The 22,766-nt window shown below is 39.8% G+C and overlaps 1 protein-coding gene and 1 long non-coding RNA gene across 3 annotated transcripts in view; one reads left to right on the top strand and one right to left on the bottom strand.

Annotated features, from left to right (window-relative positions):
- The window catches only part of LOC130179372 (vertebrate ancient opsin-like), a 57,562-nt gene that overhangs the window by 2,842 nt on the left and 31,954 nt on the right, over window positions 1-22,766 (bottom strand). The window contains exons 3-6 of one of the 2 annotated variants that reach the window (XM_056392305.1): window positions 15,706-15,939; window positions 13,283-13,379; window positions 13,066-13,132; window positions 12,275-12,972 (exon numbers count right to left, since the gene is read on the bottom strand). In XM_056392305.1, the coding sequence (XP_056248280.1) occupies window positions 13,071-13,132; window positions 13,283-13,379; window positions 15,706-15,939 (393 nt within the window). In that variant the 3' untranslated portion in view covers window positions 12,275-12,972; window positions 13,066-13,070. Of the gene's footprint in view, window positions 1-12,274; window positions 12,973-13,065; window positions 13,133-13,282; window positions 13,380-15,705; window positions 15,940-22,766 lie in introns of those variants that run through there. The other variant, XM_056392304.1, reaches the window with a different exon arrangement.
- The window catches only part of LOC130179373 (uncharacterized), a 92,985-nt gene that overhangs the window by 39,692 nt on the left and 30,527 nt on the right, over window positions 1-22,766 (top strand). The gene's annotated exons all lie outside the window — the stretch shown is intronic.

Raw genomic sequence — 22,766 nt, 5'->3', positions numbered from 1 at the left:
GAGGAAGCAAAAAGAGGGGAAAGAAATATCAAAGCTTTCAGAAAGACCAAAGGCCATCACACTCAACTGTGAATCCAGATCCCTGTCTCTTTAAACTCAGTAGAGGAAATCATTCAAGTATTTATTTATTTATTTGTTTTTTGACTACAATTAAGTCTTTTTCTCCTTGCTTCAATCATGGAAGTGTTGCTGAGAGGAAAGCTCTCTCTTTCAGCTTCACGCTCACACAGTTGCCACCACAGGCTCCTCCACTGGAGCCGTTTGCAGGTTAAGGACCTTGGACAAGTTGGTAAGAGGGAAGTGGAGGGTGCTGCCTTTTCCGCTCCACCACTCTAGGACCAGGAACTAAACTGGCGACCTTCCAGTCACAAGCTAGCTTCTTTAACTTTTATGCCACTGCTACCCCAGCTCTGGCCTTATCCCTCAATAGTGTGTGATATGAGTAGCCTAATACCATCTATCCTGCCCCACAGAGTTGACCAATATTCTGTGTGGAATACTGCACTGTAATCTACATTGCCAGCAATGTACAAAGTGGATGAGGTATGATTTTTTTTTTTTGCCCACTGAGCTAACGTAGGTGTTTCCTGCAAATATTTGTTTCAACCATACAACTTCAACTGCACACTGTGCCTTTACCCTGCTATGCTATGTCTGCAGACAGAAGAGAGAGGGGGGCTTTATGGATCTTTCACATGATGTCACTGAAGCCTCTAACCTCGCTACTTCCTGTTCAGTTGTCCACATAGATGAAGCCCAGTGAAGCCTTACAATGACAGGCTGAATATTGAAAGTGAGGCACCCTTCACCACCAGTGAAACAGGAGCTCTTGTGCTGTGTCTGCATAGTAAGTACCCAGTGGTTGGTGGTGAAGTGGCAGCAGCTATCAGTGTCTCGTTGGTTCTTCATGTTGCTATGAAGCATCTGTGCCGAGACATAATGACCCTTTGGAGATGAGACAGTGAGGACCTGTTAGATGTCTCTCTATGTCTGTGTCACATAAGATGCTGTAATGGGAAAGAAGAAGAGTCCTACTATGTCACTCAGCATTTGTGTTGTTTCAATCCACTGAAAAACAGAAAACAAAGATAGAGGTCCTGTTCCTCTGCCACTCAGAGTGGGCCCCTTCTTGGCTACTGCACCAGTTTTCTGGTGAGACATGATGGGGCAGAGAGTTGCACCATTACTTTTGTGCAGCTCTGTCAGGGGAGAATGCCATTAATGGTTCCACTGATGATATGAAACATTGTGGTGTGTAGCACATGTACTCAGCCCATCTCATAAAAACCTTTGCCTTTCGGTGGTGATGTGAGGTTTAAACCCATTGACCTGCTTATTAGAATCACTGCTTTCTTATGACCAACTTCTGTTTTGGCCTTTCACATTGTTGTAACTTGTTTGTGTCAGCAATTTTTCTGTGAGAAAAATGTGGTCAGCCACAATCATAAAAAGACAGTCAGCACTTTGCCCCACAATGTTCCAGTCGTTCTCAGTGCCCTCTTATAAGAGTCTATTGACTGAATTACTCGTAACCTATTATCAGAAATGCCCTGGTACTTGATGTGACTGCAGCTAGAAGCAAACTTTTGTTCCAAGTGTGTTGAACGTGCAGAGGAAAGTGGTGAAGCTCACTATGCCTGTTACAGCAGCCTAATATCCCAGTTTGTGGTTGGACATACAGCGCAACTAACTTTAAAGGGGGACTTTGGAAGTTTTCTCTGCCGCCAAAAGTGGTTTCTTGCTGGGAGTGGGTGGTGCTGATTGTGCTTGACAAGAGCTTCGGCCATCATTCGGCCGTTTACAAGACAAGTGGTTATTATATGCCCTCTGAGCAACGCTATGTCTTCAGGGCTGATTTGAGTCTACAGTGAGTCGCTATCAGAAAGTGATGAGACGGGCTGGGGCTAGCTGGTTAGCGTGCTAACTTCAGTAGAGGAAAAGTCGTGACGGAGACAAGAGTTAACAATGCCATTGCTTTTCACCACTGGAGAAAAAAGCTCTTAGTGAATAAAAGAATGCAATTTGATGCTGAACTCACAATATCAAAACTTACAAATAAGTCCTTTAATTCAGGAGACTGCAGCTTGTCTCACAGAGCTGCAAGTAACATTTGCCCCTCTAATAACTTAAATGATTTCTACCTAAGCAAGTGTTTTATTTGCCTAAACTTAACTACAGTTCTCTTTGACAAAGTCAAAGTCATCCTTACCTAAACTTCACAATACCAGAAAGAGATCAATTTTAAAACAGCGGCTCTGAACATTCCTAAGTTAATATTCAACATTTTTCTCTGGCTGAAGTCTTGGCTACAGAGTTCAGAGTAACTTTGAATACGTACCCTTGTTCACCCTGGCGTATTAGTTTAGTGTGATGATAGCTGCTGTGTGTAACAATGTAAAGGTCTGGCTACATACATCATCTGGGGTCTGTACCAAACAAGCTTGTTCCCTTATGTCTGGAGAATTGAATTGTTGGCTGGAGCATCTCTGTAGCACCACAATGCATTCATTTATAATGGTATGTTGTGAGACACATAACCTTTTTATCAAAAAATTGTAGCTCATGAGATTTTTATATCGCAGCATTATGATAACCTTTCGATTAATTGTTCAGCCCTAGACCAGATGGCCAGAGATATTACCATAAACACATTTCCTCAAACTGATAACATTGTCTCGGTGATTCCACATAAACCATTATAAGTCTACACCTCCACAAATACTACACATACTGTATTCTAACTGGCAAAATATTTTGTGCAAAGAAAGGGCGGGCTGTCTCCAAGCTACAGAGGAAAGGCACTGAAATCTATACACCATCTGTCAGGGTCTAATAAATAGTGAATGGACACCTGGATACATTTTTCAATCCGGGAACCAGGATGGAAGTCTCGGGATTATGATTTCATGCAGATCGTCCTGTATTACACCAACCTCTACACCAACACAGAGCCACAGCTGCTGATGGACAGATAGGAGGATTCTGAATAATTGAGGACCCCAGCAGCAGGTTGAAAGCATAACAATGCATTCAGGGTATTTGGCTATACTTTAAATTCCAGGCATTTCCAGCCACATCCAAGATATATTCACAACACAGAGGCACTAGACCATAATTTAGACCATTTTCAAGTCTTCTTCCGGGACTCCTGTTAATGTGGTCTGATGCCACTCTTGAGTAAACGTAGTATACTTAGTATACTTTGAATGTCATGTATACTTATAGTCTACTACATTTTCTCACAGGGTGCAAAATATGATGAATTTCTTTCACAGCATCTGGTTAGAGTGAAGTCAAATACACACATTGAAAGCAATCCAACTATATAATATACATATTATATACTTAACAATATCATATGTTGACATATTGAAAAAGTGAAAAAAGGACACAAAAAATATGTACATAGATTAGAGATACAGATACGTTTATATCTGATACAATTAAAAGTCATGAATTGAATTAAGTTTATGCATCTTAACGTGAAGGTGCCCTGAAAACTGTAGCAATAAAGGGATGTGATGTTGATGTGTGGGAGTGCTGAAAAACACTACCAATATAATACCAATAGCAATAATAGATCTAATGTAACAGCTCCCAGCATCCTCTTGTTAAAGAATAAGTCAGGCCTGTATTTTTCTTACTGTCAACAAACCCTATAAAAGAGCGATAATGAAATGATCCCACTAAGCCAAAGCCTGATGTATCTTATTTCTCTGTGCCATAGAGTTCTACTGTTATCCAAAATCTATTGAAAAGAACCATAAATGAACCATGTTCCTTAATTAGAATGACCGTGGGCACTGTGGTTTATTTTGAGTCAGTTCCACATTCTCCACCCTGATCCTGTGAAGACATGCTAGTGCACGAAATCCACAGAAGAAAATAGTCCCCAACAAATGCGCCATTTACTGCTTTTTTAGGCTCTGCAGTTTTGAGAAATTATTTTCTCTATTGTTTTTTTTTATTGGTTTAAGATTTATATCTTTCATAAGAATAAATTGGCTTGGGACTGAGCCCATTTACAGGCTGAGGAAGTCGAAAAGTATTGATAGATCGACTTACACATTGTTGGCTTTAGTCCTCTCATGGGATTTGTAAACAGTCACAAAAATAAAGTACATTGCCAGCTGTACTCTTAAACTGTGGACCTAAGTATTTCTCAGTTTAATCTCTCAAATATGAATTTTTTACCACATCACAAACTCATGTCATAGAATTTCGTAGCCATTGATTCGACATTGATATTCTCCTGCCCATCACTGTCCGTCAAAGGCTTGCTGGGTATGAAGAGATGTGGAGAGGGAGAGCGAGAGATGCCTCAGGACATAAATAAAAATTCTCCTCACGATGTAACTATGAGCAATATATTCGTCCCCTTTTCTCAGTGTGTCTGTAACCTATAGGTCATCTAAGAGTGAAGGCTAGCGACGAGATGTAAGGGAATGAGACGATCAGCACCTCTCTAGTGCTGATGCACACTCCCCGCTCCCCTCAGCTGTCCAACCAGCACACTGAAGAGCACTCAAAAGATGGAAGAGAGGGAGATGGAGACAACAGGCAAGTGGTAGAGGATGAAGTTAGTTAAGACAGAGGCATCAAGGCTAAGGTCAAGGGAAAGGTGAAAGCAATGACAGATAAATAGATAAAGCATGACAGGGAGATGGAAGGAGTGAGATGCACTGATAGTATTTCGGAGCGAGAAGGTTGGAGGTGACTCGCAGGGGGTCATCTCATACTGGTAACATCGGGTTTGGGTGATGCTTTTCTATGATCTGGGCTGATGCTGTATGGGTAGAGGATGACAACAAGATGGTTGAATGTCAGGCTTCATCTCAGACAATACGGCCTTCATTCCCTTATTTATGTTATTTTTTAAGCGGGGGACGCCTGCTTGAATCCAGGTGTTTTTGTGTCTGCGTGACTGTGCAGACAGAGAATTTCATCAGCAGTTCACTGACATTGGCTTTGCAAGAGGAGACATCAGTTTTATTTGTTGTATAGAAGTTCAATATAATCTGAAAAATATAAGGTCGTCAATTTTTCATATTCAATATCCAGACTACAGAGCTGGATGCAAAAAATGAATTGACCCTACTCCTTTAATTGAGGTCTTTGTGATACTAATAATGAAAACTTTGCAGTGGTCTCGCCACAGCCTGAGAACAATTGCAGACAGTCAGTCACTTCAGTACATTATACTTAATGCACTTTAAGGGATCTAAATGGAATAAGCCAATGGCAGGAAGCATTCAGCTTCTTTTATAGGCATCAGCAGATAACCAACTACTTCATTTGACAATTGTGATTTAATTTGATCTAGTAAACTCCTCAGTGTTGTGAAGCATCCTGCAGACCATACAGCGTAATAAAAAAAAAAGAAAAAAGTAATAGATCTGAGAGCTCGAGTCAGAAAAATAATGACTGTCGCACAGAAACATTCCAACAGAATGACAATCATCTGATTTCCTCTCAGGATTTCCTGGCACGTTCTCAATTCAGCAAAAGGCTGCGCTGTGTTTATATTGTGCGTATCAATCATTTCCTCACACCGCGATCAGTCGCTGGAACTTTCAAGTTCCACGGTTTGGATTTTCTGCAACAGCTCATTCCCGCGAACCATTGACGTAACAGATCAGATGCTTCCTCACAGTTGAGTCGCCTCAAACAGTCTGTTCTTCAGCAAACACATCTATTCCAGATTTATGTTTAAAGTTGCTGATGATTCTCTTCCCTGTCACATCATGCAAGATTCCCACAGTCCTTGATATCCTTGAAAGTTTTTTGAAAATATCTGTGTCATGGAAAGTGCTATTCTGTGCAAACTGTAGAACTTAAAGTTTTTTTTTTTTTTTTTTTACTTAACATTAGTACATAGGCTGAGTGTTGCTGTATGCATCTTCAGGAGACCATATCATATGCTGTCACTGTAACACTGAACAATTGAGACGTCTCTCTTTAACTGTTGTCTATGAGGTTCTGCCAAGCCTGTTAGTTCTCATTTGAACAATTCTTAGTGTTGTGGGAGTAACTGTCCCTGATCTGTGTCTCAAACAATGCCGTGTTGAGTCTTTGAATGCGAGGGAATTGGGCCAAGAAGATGTGCACACCCTGATCATTCCTACATGCAGCCACAGTAGTGAGCCACAATACCTGTAGGCTACAGCAGAGAATTAAGCAGTTGTTCATTTCATAAAGCCCAGAAGACTATAAGTGTCATTTCTGCCTGCCAAGGACTCACAGCCCTGAAAGTTTCAAGCCAAAATTGCCCCGTGTTCTTGCATTTAATATATGTGTGCTTGATTAAAGGACCAGAGTGTAGGGTTTAGGGGAATCTGTTGGCAGACCTTAAATATGAACTATATTTTCATTAGTGTGTAACTACCTGACACTAAGAATTATTTTGTTTTTGTTATTGTAGAACGAACCCTTCACATAGACATAGGGACCGGATCCTATTCTGTAGAACCCACCATGTTGCACCGCCATGTTTCTACTTTAGACTAGAACGGACAAATGAATTGCTGGCTCTAGAGAGGGCTTTTCTCTTTCTTTTTCTTTTTTTTTTTTAACTTTACCTGAAGGCTTCCTTAGGTTCTCCTATAGCTATGGAAGGGGAGGGGTGAGGGGAGGTTCATTCAGTCGGCTGCAATCTGCAATCTCACTACTAGATACCACTAAATCCTATATACTGGCCCTTTAAGAGCCAATTTTGGCTTGAAACTGTGTTAAATTTCTCAGGTAATAAAATAAAAATAAAGTGAAGTATCTAACAGGGTCACCTGGGAGGCAGAAATGAAGCAATAGAGAGAAAAAAATTTGCTTAATATTGGTGGTCTCTCCATCTGCTGTGACCGGTGCCAGAACTTTATTATGACTTAAAACAAATGCTGCTAGACTGACTCAAACACAGTGACATTGAGATAAGTGGTACTCTTACAGCCACAACATTACAGGTCAGCCTGTTGTTTCAGTTAGAGTCCACTCATTCAACCCTGTGTTTCTTTGAAGCTCACTAAAAACATGTGCATCTCTTCTGAGAGTTTTTATAAGTAGGACATGAAAGTAGTGTAACAACACAGACAATAGCACATACACAGTATTATCTGCCAAAGGGGTAAATCAAAGTATGGTGCTATTTGAATTTTCCAATTAAAAAGATGATCATATAAAGACAATATAATTCTGTACAACTATGAGGTAAGTCAGCCTAAAGGCTCCTAAAATCATGTCACAAATGCATTTCCCATTTAGGTCAAACGGTGATTTAAGTTCTGAAAACTAGTTTATAAACTGGCCAGACTGTCACGTGAGTATGAAGAAAAACATGATTACAATTACCATAAAGTGAAAAATGTTGATCACCCTTAAGAACAGTAATAGAGAATTGAAAAATAGTTTGGCTTCCTGTTACTACTGGCAAATATGGTTGATTTCATCTCATTTTGAAACCCTCAACCCTTTTTAATACTTCTTGTTTTACTCTAATATAATCAGAATGTCAAAAAACAATACCGCCACACAACAAAACAACATTTTTAAAAGAGTTATAGCAACATAACAGCCATCCTCCAGAACCACATACAATATGTCCTGCTTGCCAAAACAAATACATTTTTACAAGAACATCCATCATTCGAAAACAGACTGAAGCTGGAGATTCCCCCAATCAGCTAAAATTTCTGTTTTAATTATTTTAGTTATGTAAGGGCCATTAGTTAATTAATATTTAAATGCAAAACACAAAACTGGCTCCTGCATAAACAGCAGGCCCAACTGTAAAGAGACCAAGCAACATAACACAACTTATACTGTGCACAATCCTTACTACAGTGTTTTGAACCATTGCATCAGCTTACAGTTGTATCATATGATTTACCATTCAGCACATGTACACTGAGAGAACTGAGAGATCATGTAGAGTGTGGCAGTCTGTTGTTTCCTGCTAAACTATAATTCAAGTAAAACTTCAAGTATCGATCAGTAGCTGACCATACCTGGAGACAGACTCCAGTTTTGCTTTGGGACCCTCATAAATGATGAAGTGTAGTTCTCAAATCTTGGAATCAGCCTGAGTGAAAAGAGTATGTTTGAAAGAAGTAAAAATGCACATAAGAAATAGACTTTAACCAAGCCAGTTATTTGGAGTAGATCACACAGGAAATCACAGGCAATGTCAAACTGTCAGTCATGATGAATCAGTTCTCAACACTGAAATGGGAAGATGCTGAAATGACACTACCTGTCAGCTTGTGTGCCATACTTTCACTGCTTGAATCTGTTCCTCTTGACAGAAAGTAATTACAGAGTCTTTTGGAATGATGCTCCTGCAGTTTATTAAGAGATGAGTTGCTCTTTTGAGGCACTGCTGGGTGGCTCGTGTTGTCTCATAGCAAACAATTACTTGTGAGTGGTGCTTGGTGAAATGTGACTCACTTTGCAGCAGTGGTTGTAATTATCGTTAAGTTACCTTATAGGAATAGTTTGACATTTTGGGAAATATACGCTTATTCATTTGTTAGCAAGAGTTACTTGAGTTACTCGGCAAGAAAACAAATGATAGTATTTCCCAAAATGTTGAACTGTTCCTTTAGTGCTGAAATCCTCTCCCATTTACATGAGTTTATGTATGCACAATGTTCTCTACTGCTGTGTGCAGCTCAAAAGCAATGAAGGCGCTGGCAAACTCTGCTCCATTAACCTCATGACCCATCCAAAATATTTGGCTGTCTATTTCCTAACACTGAGGTGTGTGTGTGTGTGTATGTGTGTGTGTGTGTGTGTGTGTGTGTGTGTGTGGAAACAAGAAGCAGTGAACTTTAGTTTGTAGTTACCTGAGAAATTGGAAATGGACTCACAGTTTATGGGGCAACAATAATGGCTCCACTTTTGTATCAGTTTTTGCAGCGAAGCTCTGGTGCACTGACAGCGGACTTACAGAACAACCCGTGTTTTCACATGAGAAGAAAAGACCATTCAGAGTAAACTCACCCATCGCCAGGTCTCTTGGCTGTGATCGCTGCTGGTTGTAGATGGGACAAATGCACACCAGCTGCTACTTGTATCTGTACAGCATTTTTAGTCTTCAACTCGCCTCAACTCACAGTTTCCATAGTAACGGGCTGGGAGGAATTGAAGACTGAAAATGACATACAGGACATTTGGTGTCCCTCTCCCCCACTTTCGCTCTCTCCCGCTGTCATGAGGTCGATGATGTGTGGGGCTAAAATGTCCCTGTAAAGTCAGTTAGCTGCAGTGGCGGCGGCGGGAGCATGAGGGGAGTGTTGTGAGATGGAACAGACAGGCTCTCACACCTCCAGATGACATGGCAACATCTCGAGCAGGATGTCATTTTGTGTAGATCTCCAACTTCACAATAAAATAACTTTTAATAGTAACCGTGTGAGCAAAGTTAAACTTCAGAGCAAAGTATAACATTTGACTGGCCTTTGAAACTGATAAGATTTATTCTCCAATATGCAGGACTGTATATAATTCTCTGTACAGTGAGATCCCTCTGACTGAGTCTGAGGGGAATATTTTCTAAAACCTTACACAGCATTTTGTGCTTTACTTAAATAGGCCCGAGTGAGATGATAAAGATTACATTGAGGAAAAAAAGTTTTATCAGTCGGCCCCAGTGGGAGTGAAGGACAATCTTATACTCTTTTCTCACCATGATGAACTGTGTTTCAGAGAGGAACAAAACATCTTAAATCTTAAGTTTAAATGTTTTGTTTTGTAACAAGAGTTTTAGTTGAGAGAAGAGCTTGGTGGGGTGTTCAGTCTGCAAAGGTAGTGTTGTCGTCTGTCAACTAACTCACTAAAAAGAAACGTTTAATTCTGGATATTTTCAACCACACCCCCTTTTTTCCCAGTTTTTCCATTATGTTGATGGATTCTGGTCAAACTTGACTTTCCTCACTTTACAGCTTCATGCACAGTAACTGTCATTCACCGGCAGTGGTGCTCTACAAAACACCAAGAACACCAGGACAAGCTCCAGCAGTCCAACCCAGAATCCAATTTCTGATTATGCACTGTTTAAAACATGTGCATGCGGCAGCTGACAAGCACTGTAGACCATGTAACTATTCTGATGCTACGTTGACATTGTATAGGATGTTCTGTAAATACAATTCGGAAAAACTGTTCATCAACTACCTGCAGCTGCTGTTATCACATCTGTAAATGTGTCTGTGTTACTATGCGCTGTGTGTTACATAGCAGCTTTGTATTCACTGATGTTGACAAGTCATAACAAATAAGTGCTGTAGTGAATTTGTGTTTGTGTGGGTGTTCCACTGAGTAACATGTTTTAAATAGATTAAATCATCTAATGTAATCCCAAGGCAGCGAGCAAAGTAAATGAAGAGGAATGTAAACAACAGGGTTGGATTAACTTGTAAGGGGAGGTCCGGGGCAAAAATGATCTGAAGGCCCTATTGATCTCCCATTTACACATTGCACATTAATACAGGTGCCAATGTATTGTTTCAGTTATTATTTGGCTTTTGTTTGTTGATCAAATGATTAGAAACTAAATTCCAGTTGACAACAGTTTCTCCACAACAAAAAAATGTCCAGTATCAAAGAACAAAAAGTTATTCCATGTAACAAAAATATTACATAAAATTAGTTTATTTATGATTTATCTCAACCCCAGGCTCAGAACCTAGGTAATGGTCTGGGGCCCTGGGGCAGTTCCCTGCTTTGCCTGGTTGCTAATCCAGCCATTGTAAGCAATGATAATAAGGCATTAAGTAAGTAATTAAAGCTGGAATGTTTTGATTAATAATCAATCAGTGTACTGACATATATTATTTAAGATATCAGTCAGTTTCAGGCCTCAACTGTTACCTGCTATAAAGCTCTTACAGTGAAGCAAGTGATTTCAACACAGTCATACATAACGTTAGAAAACACCAGGAAATTAAGAGCTTGTTAAAAGTATCTTATCATATCATATCCTTCTGGGGCTAAACTGCACCAGCACTCCCACTGGTTAAGCAATGTGTCTCATTAAATCTGATTTAAATTCACCAAAGACCTTTGCTGGAAATAGCCTGATCTAATTTCCAGGAAGGAGAATCTCGGGTCCATTTCAAACATTGTTCTGGACTTGAGGCTCTGTCTTGGCTGAACCTGAAACTGCTAAATAGATAGTCTCCAACTGAATGATTCAACAAAAACACGCTTGTTTTCATCAGTCTGTGGACTGAATTAAATAACACAAACAAGCAAGAGTTGCATGATAAATGTGACACTACTTTTAAGATCTGCTATGATTAATTATTTGGATACAAAGGCTTTGTGTCCCCTACTCCTTAATCAATAATCTAGTATGTGTGTACAGCTATAATCAGAAGTGGCTCTCCACATGTTGGCCACTAGAGGCGCAACATGAAAGTGATGCTGGTGTTGACTTCCCAACCCTTGCTGCTTGTGTCCTGTCTCTCTGGCCTGAAAAGCACTAGCAGCACTGAACTTGACGAGTTGAGTTTGGCCCAAAAAGTTTGTTTGTCTTTTCCTTTCAGTTTGTGACTGATGTGTTTGCAGTATTTCCTCCACTGCTGAACTGACGGTTGAGGCATATGTGATTTAAAAGACAAATTTACAGACCCTGAGAACTTATTTTCTCAATCAGTTCCTTACTATAAGTACCTGGATCCTACATAAACACACTGTATTCCCCATAGTTAGTTAGAACTAGGGGTGGGCATGATTAATCGATGATCGATAATTGATCATTAAGAAATTTGTGGATCGCGTGGGATCTGATTGATCTAACGTGCGTATCAACGAGGTTGTGTTGTGTTGTGTAGTGTGTCTTGAAGCAATGCAATGAATTTCACTACGTGGCATCCGAGGCGCAATTTAAATTTTCAACAAAGAAAAATGAACACGCAGGTAATCATCGCAGGTAAACATGAAGAAACATTTCGAGCTAAAAAATAACCAAGCTCATTATAAACATTGCAATGCCGTGGATAAGCGCCGTAGCTTTGGCTTGTTATTTGTGAGGAGGTTTGGCTCAGAGACTCGGGCTCCGCTGCCATTAGGAGTGTCGCGTATCTGTTTTGTTCTGTTTAACAGTTAAACAGTTAAACTTTAACTGCCTTGTTTAAGAGGAATGTTGTTGGACTATAATTTCTTCTTGGAATAAAGATTTCATTGAGGAAAAAGAGCTTTCTTTAATATTTTACAAATGAACAAATGAAAATACAATTTTGATTATGTCACATTTCAGATTTGAAGTGGGCGGGACTCTGATAGAACAAGGTGACAGTTCGTGGGTTATTTGGTCACTGTCAGTGAAATGTGATTAAACTCACACTGTCATATTGAAGCAGTTAGAGTTTTTTGAGTGTTACACTATACACTATCTTTGATTGTTGCCTTTAGTGATGAATATTTCAAGATATGTTTATTCGCTTTCAAAGATGGATGTGATGAGTTAAAGCCTGGTTATCTTAGCTTGGCACACAGGGGAAACAGCTGTCCTGACTCTGTCTGAAGGAAACATAATCTGTCTACCAGCAACTCTAAAGCTAATTCATTTAGACATTATCTCATTTGTTTAACTGGTACAAAAGCTTATGTTTCCCACAGGTCTGAAATATACTATACTAATTACCTGCTGGTCTACGAAATGTGACAAACAACAAATATGTTTGACCTTTAACACAATATTTAGATTTTTTTTATTTTATATAATAAATATCACAGATTCAACACCACCCCGCCAACCCTCCCCTCCATTTACCGACATGGGAAGAGTAAGACAACGTAAAAACAATTAAGAATAAAACACTCTTTAGTGTGTACAAAGGTGGCTCTGTTTGTCAGAGGGCTTTGTCTTTCTGGGTTTTTCAAAGAAGAGCTCTACTGCCTGGGCACATGGGAACGCCTCTGGTGCTGGTCCATTTATCGCTGCTCCCCTTTCAGTCTGTTTCTCAAATCAGCTTTGACCTGAAAAACAGATGAAAGACACTTAGCTTTACATGAACTACATAGAAATTATATGCAAAATAAATTTAATGCTGAAAGATAAACTTCACTTACCCTGTTCATTGAAAAATCTGTCGAAAAATCTCTCTGTTTACTCTGGGGACGGGGATGACCAGCTCTGCTGTAGTTAGAAGACAGAGGTGAGGTTACGTCTGCTGAATACACTCCTGGCTGACACTGCTGTGTAGTTGCTGCTTTGTCTCATAATATTTGAAGCTACTACGAAAGTCTGAGAACAATTGCACAATAAGGAGAAAAGAAGTTGCTTTACCTGGTCTGTGTCTGAGTCTTCTAACGTGATACCAGAGAACGACTCTCTCAGAGGTTGCTGTAGACTTTCTTGTTGTCCGGACAGGGTTGTAAAAATTCTGTCACGTTATTTTAATTCATCATTTTTAGTGATAATGATACATATCCTATTTGATCGCATTTAATTTTTTCAAACACAACTCAGGTTATGCATTTATGAGAGCATGGAGAGAAAAGATGAAGAGAGACAAGGACTGTGGATTTAAACTGGGTGCACTCATCAGGAGAGCTCGCTGCCTGGTTTTGCGTCTTTGCCTCGGACAAACAACTTCACATGGCCGTTGTTGTGAAGGCTGAACTCACGCTTTGCTGCCTGGCTTCATCAGCACCACTTCTGAATAAACGCTCATCTTTTCTTGCTGGAGTGGATTTACATCTGATTACAATTTAACTGTGTGATTCTTGGCCAACACTGATTTTTTTCCTTGCATATTTTCCAGAGCTTTATTTTCCTCCATGAAATATCTTGATTCAAGAGAATAACATCTTTTACATTAGCTTGTTTTAACTGTTAAATGACCTCTGGATGAGGTGTTTGTTGATTCTTGACTAGTCAAATAAAGGATAAAGATGCATGTATTTGTCACTAGAACAGTAAAATAAACAAGCAGTCAGTTTAATTAACTGCTCATGATTGATCTTTATCTATTATTTAATATTTTCTAACGTACGTGTATTCCTGCACTGACCATTTGCACTGTGCTGATCTCTGTACATACACACAGACACTTACTGTACATACATTCAGAACAAATATAAACACAAGAACAAATTGTTGCAAGGTTAATATAGTTCACTGTTCTCATTTGTATTTATATTTACATATACAATTTTCTATTTTATTCTAAGTTATTTTTTAATTATCTGTATATGTGTATTTCTAACAGCAAAATCACAGTTCCTCTGTTTATATACGCTCGTGTTGTTTGTATTTCACACTTTCACAAATGTCTGTTTCCTTTGTTGAAGGGTGAGGAGGAGTAGAGCGAGGGGAGCTTGTCGATGGCGTCATTCTCTTGCATGGATGAAAAAACTGAATATAATTTGGTGGCAGTTATTATATCTGGGCAGCCTGACCAAGTAAAGTCTGTGTGTGGCAAACACAAAAAACGAACACTCTTACCCCAGCGGTCAGAGTGAATATCATTAGGTAATAAGAATCTGTATAGCTTAATGTAAGCTAGTTAAATCTATTTTCCTCCCTCTTTGTCTCTTTCTCGCGCACCTCAGCTGGATGTCGTTTCAAATTAAAAGCCCTCTGTAAAGTTGTGTAGTTACAACTTCAAGACATTGCAGCGGTGGCAATAATCTTGCAGCAGTGGTGCGCTGCTCCAAAATGTACATAAGGGAAACACTGTCCTATATTTGACAGATATGAAAGTGGCATTGATCTTGTCATCTAACTTCTGGACAGCGAATAAGCGTGTTTTCCAAAATGTCAAACTGTTTTTTAAATGTAGAAATACTCAAAAGAAATACTTGAAATGATTGATGACCGACTTGAAGCCACGTTATCAGATGTGAAGGTTATTCAGACGTCATCACACAGAAACAAAAAGTTTGAGTTCAGCAGTTGCTGATAATGGTAGTAATATATAATTAAGTCATGGGGTCATTGTGTCAGTTTTGATTCATCTCTCAGCAACTTAAATTTTAATGAAGAAGAAGAGCAAATAAAACACAATAATAGTCCCTCGCCACTTATAACAGCTGCCTGAAAAAACAGCACACAGTTAAAGATAACTCCTGAAGGTATTCATCATATTGTCTAAAGTGGGTGTGGGCCAAAGTTAATTGAGACCTACTGTGAGTTTAATTATCAACACTTCAGATGATGGTTGTCTTTGTCACACTGCAAAATACCTGTTCTGGTTTGACAAGCAGCTAGAAAGTAGCAGGGATTGTTTAGACTCACATGAAAGGCTTGGGTTAGTCAATTACAAAATATATTAGATTTGTTCAACGTGGCCTGAGATGCACCGAAAGCAAGTAGAGAGCTACTTGTGTCTCTGATGCTTTTTTGATAAACGTAACATATTTAAAAAGGCAGAAATCCATCACTCAAATGGCCAAAAGTACAAAGTATATTTTCGGTGTGAAGTTGCACAGCTTGAATATGTAACACACTGCTAGAATTAAATGTGGAAAAACACCTTCTATTTGTCAGCCACACACAAGTACATAATATAATTATTCAGTGTCAATAAGGCACAGTGATACCATCTGATAGGAATATAAAACAATGACTAATTTCTATTACATCCACCCACCTTGAAAACAGTCAAGATGACTGGTCTCAGTAGGTGAGATGACCTCCGTCCACAGCTTCATGACAGTGAAAGACAAAAGGCACCAACCCCAGATACAGCCCTCCCTCCCTCTCACCTGTTTATTCATGAAGACATAGATGATCGGGTTGATGACCGTGCTCGTCTTGGCCAGGACTGAGGGGATGATGCTCGCCTCGGGCGTGACCAGGCCCGGTGGCCCGAAGGTGGCCAGCAGGGCCATGATACCGTACGGCAGCCAGCACAAGAGGTAGCAGATCACCATAACCACCACCATGAATAACACACGCTGCTCACGTTTCCTGCTCATCGATGCATTGATCCCGCTCACCTGGACACAACGAGAGATAAATGGGACTTTAATGAGGTAGCAATCTCCTGTGATGACTCAATGCGTTCAGACATTTTGCAGTCACAAAGCATCTGACCTTTCCCCTATGGGAGAGAGTTGTTAGGAGGAGAGGAGTCTTGGAAATAAAACGCAGGAGTGACAGAATAGAGTGGAGGTCAGGTAGGTTGAAGTGAGAGATTGAAAGGCGTTCAGAGAGGTGGAGAGAGCAGGAAACAGACTGAGGGGGAGGCAGATAGACTCATCTCTGTATCTACAGAAGAGTCTAATCAGAGACAGGTAGGGGAAGAAAATGACAGGGAGTGTTTTGTTGTCATTTATCATTGGATTCCTGGAATTCTTGATCTCAAACATAAACCTGAAGTGGTGCAAACATAGACAAATACACACAGTCCTTTTGTGACATAAATATGGACAAACACACACACTTGTTTCCATACACTAAAGGATCATTCTGGATAATTACAGCTTGGGTCCTATATTTGGAGCTTGTTAGTTCTTGTTTGTTTTGTCTGTACAAAACCATAGTGGAAAGGCAACAATTGAATATGCTTAGATAAGCTACATACATATATATGTGTATATATCGAATATGCATGAATGTGCTCACTCATGAATCTCATTGTACCAGCATGGACAGTAAAAGGCTTACACATGCATTCACCTGCACATGGACAATCCTGCACACTGACAAACACCTTCACTCTCACACACTTGTCTCCATTTGTTTCTCTGCCTGATGGCCCCATGTCAGCTGCTGTCACTCAATTTCATCGCTATGGAGACGCATACTGACTAGAGATGGGTACCGAGCCCCAGTATTGAACGGACCCTGGGGCTATATTATTTAAGACCGCAGTATCAATAAGCGCCAACCTTAACGGTTATTGGCACTGGACTAATCCTTTTTTGGGTTTTTTTTTTCTCTGCTAGATAAATGTTATCTTGCACATTTATTTCACCAACTCTGTCAGACATCCGTCTATGTATGTATATTTTTGCTATTATCACAGAAGTAGAGAGATCTCTCTCTCTTTGCCTGCCTGCTGTTAGTGTGAGCGGAGGCAAGGGGGGCGGGTCTGTTTAACTTTAGAGTTTAGATAATGATGGCGGAGAGAACCAAACGGTCTTTGTGGCTCTACTTTACAAGGGTGGATCCAAACACAGCCTGTTGTCACAAGTGTGACAAATTTGTTTGTTCAAGTTTTTTTTTCTTCCTCAAAAAGTATCGGTAGATTGATAAGCAGTATTGGTAAGAGTAGTAGTTCCAATCTTAACGATACCCATCCCTAATACTGACAGGGAGCCAGTTTCAAGAAGGGCTCAAGCTGTGGCAAGTTTGTGGGTTTTTTGGGGAGGATTTGGAATGGGGGGTGAAGAGAGGTGGCGGCTGTGCATATAGTTGCACATACACAAGGATAAGACTCAAAGAAGAAAGATTTGGGAATTAAGAAAAAAACAATCATGGGCCCCAGTGATCAGTCATGATAACTCGCATGACAGTTAATCATGCAGAAAATGTTCTTGACGCTATCTCTCTGCTACCTCTTAATCAAGCCAATCAAGTCTACCTTTAATAGGTATTTTCAATCTACCAAATGCACCATACATGCTGTAAGGATTTAAAAAAAAAAATATGGTACAGTATAATTAAGTGGTTCTTATTTTGCATTATTCAGTTCACATGACACCTGACCAGGCTGTACACTGAGACATCCCTGTACTGACACTTTCCTGCTGTCACTCACTGTGCCATTTGCATAAATATACACATTTAATATCGCGCTCAGCTTTCACCAGACAGGCAGAGTGTTTGTGCTACTGCCACAGGTTGACTTTACTTTTCCTTTGTTGCAGACTAATCAAGACATACCAGTGATTGACAGCCTCTTTACATTTAGCTCATTTACCCCCGAGTGGCTTCCACATCTCTGCAATTAATAATTTAAGGTATGATCAGACAGAATGTTGTTAGACCATCTTAAACAAATTGTTTGCTGTCTTAGTTTAGTTTCTTTCAGGCAAATTGTGCCATGGGTTGTCAGGTGCAGCTGGCTTTGTAATTTTTGAAGCAATGGGTCCTTGATTTACAGAGAACATTTCTAGCTGTTGTTTTCTAGCTGTGGTTGGGCGATCTTCTCCATAGTCAAATCGTATTCTCATCATCCTGTGAAATATCCAGTACATCGTATGAGGGGGTGGGGAGGGTGGGGAATTGGATAATTATTATGTGGTTGCTATTTTTATCATTATCATTATTATTATTATCACGGGATAGGACAACCGTCATCCATCAAGACAGAGTCGGTGCCAAAAAAAAATGTCACCTCACCTATTTGGCAATATGTCGGTTTAAAACCAAATGCAAAAGGCGAACCTGTGGATGTTACACAGGCCATTTGCAAACTGTGCACAACAGTTGCACCAGTGAAGGAGTCTCTAACCACCAACAGACACGCGCTGTCCACCATCCTGCTGAGGCAGATGTAGTTGTTGCGTCCGTACAGGAGCTCAATTGGCCATAGCTAAACTTGAATGTGGCAGTAGAGTATTCACTGCAGAAGGAGAAAGCAAAAACTGACCAGGCTGTAGGTGTCTGCCGCTTCATTAACGGCACATTCTTTCGCTGGCAGAAACGATGAGAGCTCGCAAGGCACAGGAGCAGCTTGATCTACCTTAACGCATGCTGATAACTGTATTTCAACTCAATTCACTGGCTTAATAACTCTCTTGTAGCCTAAACAGTAATGTTATTAAAAAATGAGAAGAATCAATGTCTGTGATGGACTGCTAGAAATAATCAAATCACCATATGCCATGACGGTAAAAATCCTGGAACAACTCCCAAACTCGACTTGGCAGGACATTGCTGTACTTGAGGCTGTCAGGGATGGGTTGAAGCCTGTCGTGGAATTTACTGATATTTTATTAGGTGACAATCATGTGACAGTCTGATCATTGCTGCGCATGGTGCATGTTATGAAGGATATCCTGAAGGAGACTGATGTAAGGATGACATTTACTCTGAGGACTAACCGATGTCTTTGACATATGTAAAAGTATCTTGGGTATCATGTTTGGGTGAGGTTGCTGGAGTGTAACTGTCCCCAAATCCAATAGAGACAAGGACAGAGCCACTAACATTAACTTAAACTCTTGACGCAACAGCGTCCAGGCCCAGCTTCCACACAATGGGGAAATATTACACAGTGGATGTGCCAGTCATGAATGGGCCTTTTTTTTTAAACATGTCAACCCACAAAATAATGTAGAATAAAATGCTTCTTGGCTTTGAAAATAACACTACATTAGCATGTCTTTCTAACTAGCTTATGAGCCACAGTGGTAATGCTAACCTTTGCAGCTAACGTTAGAGCCAGAAAACACACTGTTTAATTCATTCCTTACACCTTAGCTCTTGTGTTTTTGTTATAGCAAAGACCAAAAGAGTATTGCTTTTACCCCCATACATGAAGCCTCAAAATGTAAAGTCACAGTTGCTAAGCTATGATTGCATAATTGCTGTACAGGGAAGGGGTTTAGTAAAAAGTCGAAAGACAGAGACAGAAAGACAAAGAGCAAAGACGAGTCCATTACACTGACGCCACTGGGGCTAACTGAATATAGTTTTCACTCCCTCTGCCATCAGCTCTGTGACTTGGCAGAACAACAGGACAAAAAGTCCAACAAACAAGTTCTTCAGAAAAGAAATACATGTTTGTCTTGCTTGCTTGAAAGAGGCCGACAAAAACTCAAAAATAACTTTAGATTCCAGTATGTCCATGAACTGCTATGTATCCTGCCAAGACCCGACTGACAGTGCCATCTGTATAAAGCTCTCGTGACAAATTAGCGAAGCTGTGCAGAAGTACACCCATGTTTGTTTTTTTTTTTTTTACCACCTCATGTTTAGTCAAAAGTTTTTAGAATGAATCCTTATTTAACTGAAAAGGTCAGGCATTATTTTGGCTCATAAAAGTTTGTGTTTTTCTTCTACTTTGGTTCTATTCGCATCCTCTAGACTTTCTCACTTTGTCAGCTCTGGAGAATAGGTGGCTAATAGCTTCAATGTTGGCTCTGATTAAATAAATGAAGTGGCGGAGATCACAGACAAATTGAGGAAATCGAGAGTAAGTGCTGAATGATTGCAATCAAAGGCTGGGTGGCTGGTGAAAGGAGCTCGCTTACTAATTGACTGCCCTTACAGAGAAACTGTTTCATATGCTAAACAGCAATCCCCAAAGCTGCATAATTAATATGAATATGTTGCGTCTGTGTGACGGCACAAAACAAAATTTGCCAGGAACTATCTGACGTGAAATATTTGTCAAGGGAGAATATCTTCACTCCCTTCACTGGCTTAATTAGATATGCAGTGGCTAATTTTTTTTCTGCGACGACAGAAGGAGCATTGTCTCTACTTGAGTCCCTGGCGGGCTGTCTGTTATTCAGACATCGTCTGTCCAGCGTGCTGCAATGATAAAATTAGTTTGGAATTAAACTAACAGGAACTGCCTGGAAATAGAATAAAGTTTAGGGTGTCAGTACGTCAAATATCTTGACGTTTTCATCATGTGTTTCTGTGTGTGCTTCTACTGTCCATATTTGTTGTGCGGTTGTTCTGTCCCTTTCACACATACAGGTACATGTGGAAATTGCATGTGGATGTAAGACTGTCCTCACCGGAAAATCATTTGCTTCATCACCTAATATGACCTATGTAAATGTTTTCCCGTAAAGTGAGATCTTTTGGCCGATTCTAAGAAGTCATACTGAGTCTGGCTCATAAGATAAAGAATTTGTCAGGAAAATTAATCTTTAAAGTTAATAAATGCTTCATTAGAAATAATGAACAAAATATGCTTGTAGAATTTGAAGTGTACTTGACTCTGCTTTGGTTGTTACACCAGTAACACACTTCCTGCGCTGTGTGTACGTGGTGGCTGCGTCGCTGAACTGCTGCTGCTCGCATGTGTTCATGTCTGTTGCACCGCTGAGTTTGCCTTGGATAATGGCCATCAGTAATGTACATGAATATTGGAGTTCTTTTCATTATATATTTATTTCTGGTTTACTTCTGACATAAAATTTTACTACGATGGTTAAAAAATATAATATTTATATTTCTTAATGTCCATGTCATACTCAGATTCAGCCTAGATATTGAAACTATAGTGAAAGGTGTCAGTTTTATGAAATGTTGCTGGTGTGATGTCTGTATGACTATCAACAGGTCGTTCCTCAGTCTATTAGTGCTGTGATCCCGGCCTTAGTCATAATACTGACTGTAGAAATGTTAGCTAGAAGAGTACACACACACACACACACACACACACACACACACATAAAATGTACTTAGCCTATGCCATATTCATGTAATATAATTTAAACTTCAGCAATGTCAGTCAGAAATATCTGTCATCGTTTTTTCTGACACGACTATAACTGCCACTACAGACGTGTCATCAAACTGTTGGCAGAATGGCATCACTGCTGATAGTTACATCAAAATAAGATCCAGTATTAACACCAATACATTTAATCTGGCAAATTTTATATAAGATATGTACTGTTTGTTTTGTATGTGGTTTCACTTGGTAGCAAACTTTTACAAATATGTAACAAAACAAAAGTCCATTCACCCTGCTAATTTCAGTCAGTCAGTCTGCATCCTCTGGTACAGCTGCACAGGGTAGATTTCCGAAAATGTTTAAAGCTCTCAGCTCTGTCAGCACTAAAGATCAATCACACCTTGCTGTCCTCAGTCTGTCTGTGCTGTGAACTGTACTGCCTGCTGTCACTGGTCGCTGTCTTGTAGTTTCCAATCTGTCCAGGGTTTATTGTTTCAGGGTGATTTATGTATTTGGTGGACTGTGTTGTTTTTATATCTATGCTTCTGCTTTGCATGTTTTTAATATTAATATTCCCCATTTCATTGCTTTGTATATCTTGTTTTATATATCTATTTGTTATAAGTTTTAAATAGAAACTTGCAATGTAGAATAATTGGGTCCTCTGTTTATTTTACTACTTATTATTACTCTCTATGCTTTCAAATGATCTAGCCGGTTCATGTCTTTGTTAAATCATATTTCTACTGAAAAGGACACAAATCTCCTAAACATCAGATCAGGGGGACAAAAAATGTTGCAAAACTCAACGTGACCTTACCCCTTATGTGCACTGTACACTGCTGCATCTATAAGGCTATTTGAATGTGCCTGGCTGAAAGGAAAGATGTGAATGACAGTGATTGTGTAGCTTGTGGGTTGTACTTCTTTCTGCCTGTCTCAATGCTGGCACGTGTGTGCGCTTTCTGCCACTCGGGCGTTTTGCTCTTCCAGATGACACTGAAGTTGAGAGTAAGAACCTGCGTTCAATACGTGTCATCCATGTTGTCCCTCTACGGGAAAAGATAGTCACTGTGCTGTCACACTGACATCTGCTGTAGGAATTTCCTGTCTGTAGGCAAAGCCATCTATTCTAATCACAACATGTCACATGCAAGAGGATGAATAATGGTGTGTGAAGCAAGAGAGACAGATAAACGGGATTGTGCGCTGTGTCACTTGAAATATTTGACTGGTATTCTTTACTGTAGCCATGTAGCTGTTCATATTTGATGTTGAAAAGAGGATCTTACAGTGAGTGAATGGGAGGATCTGTTCCTCTACAAGCCTTTAATAGTTAGGCACTTGACAGGCATAAAATGTGCACTTAGTGAGCTACATGATGTACATTTCGAGTATAGTTCAGAAAATATTTTATTTTGCGATGCCAAATGGAGAGAGAAGGTCATTTCCTCACTA

This window comes from Seriola aureovittata, chromosome 12 (assembly GCF_021018895.1).
Source record: "Seriola aureovittata isolate HTS-2021-v1 ecotype China chromosome 12, ASM2101889v1, whole genome shotgun sequence".
Classification (NCBI taxonomy): domain Eukaryota; kingdom Metazoa; phylum Chordata; class Actinopteri; order Carangiformes; family Carangidae; genus Seriola; species Seriola aureovittata.
This window is presented reverse-complemented; position numbering and strand designations above follow the sequence as displayed.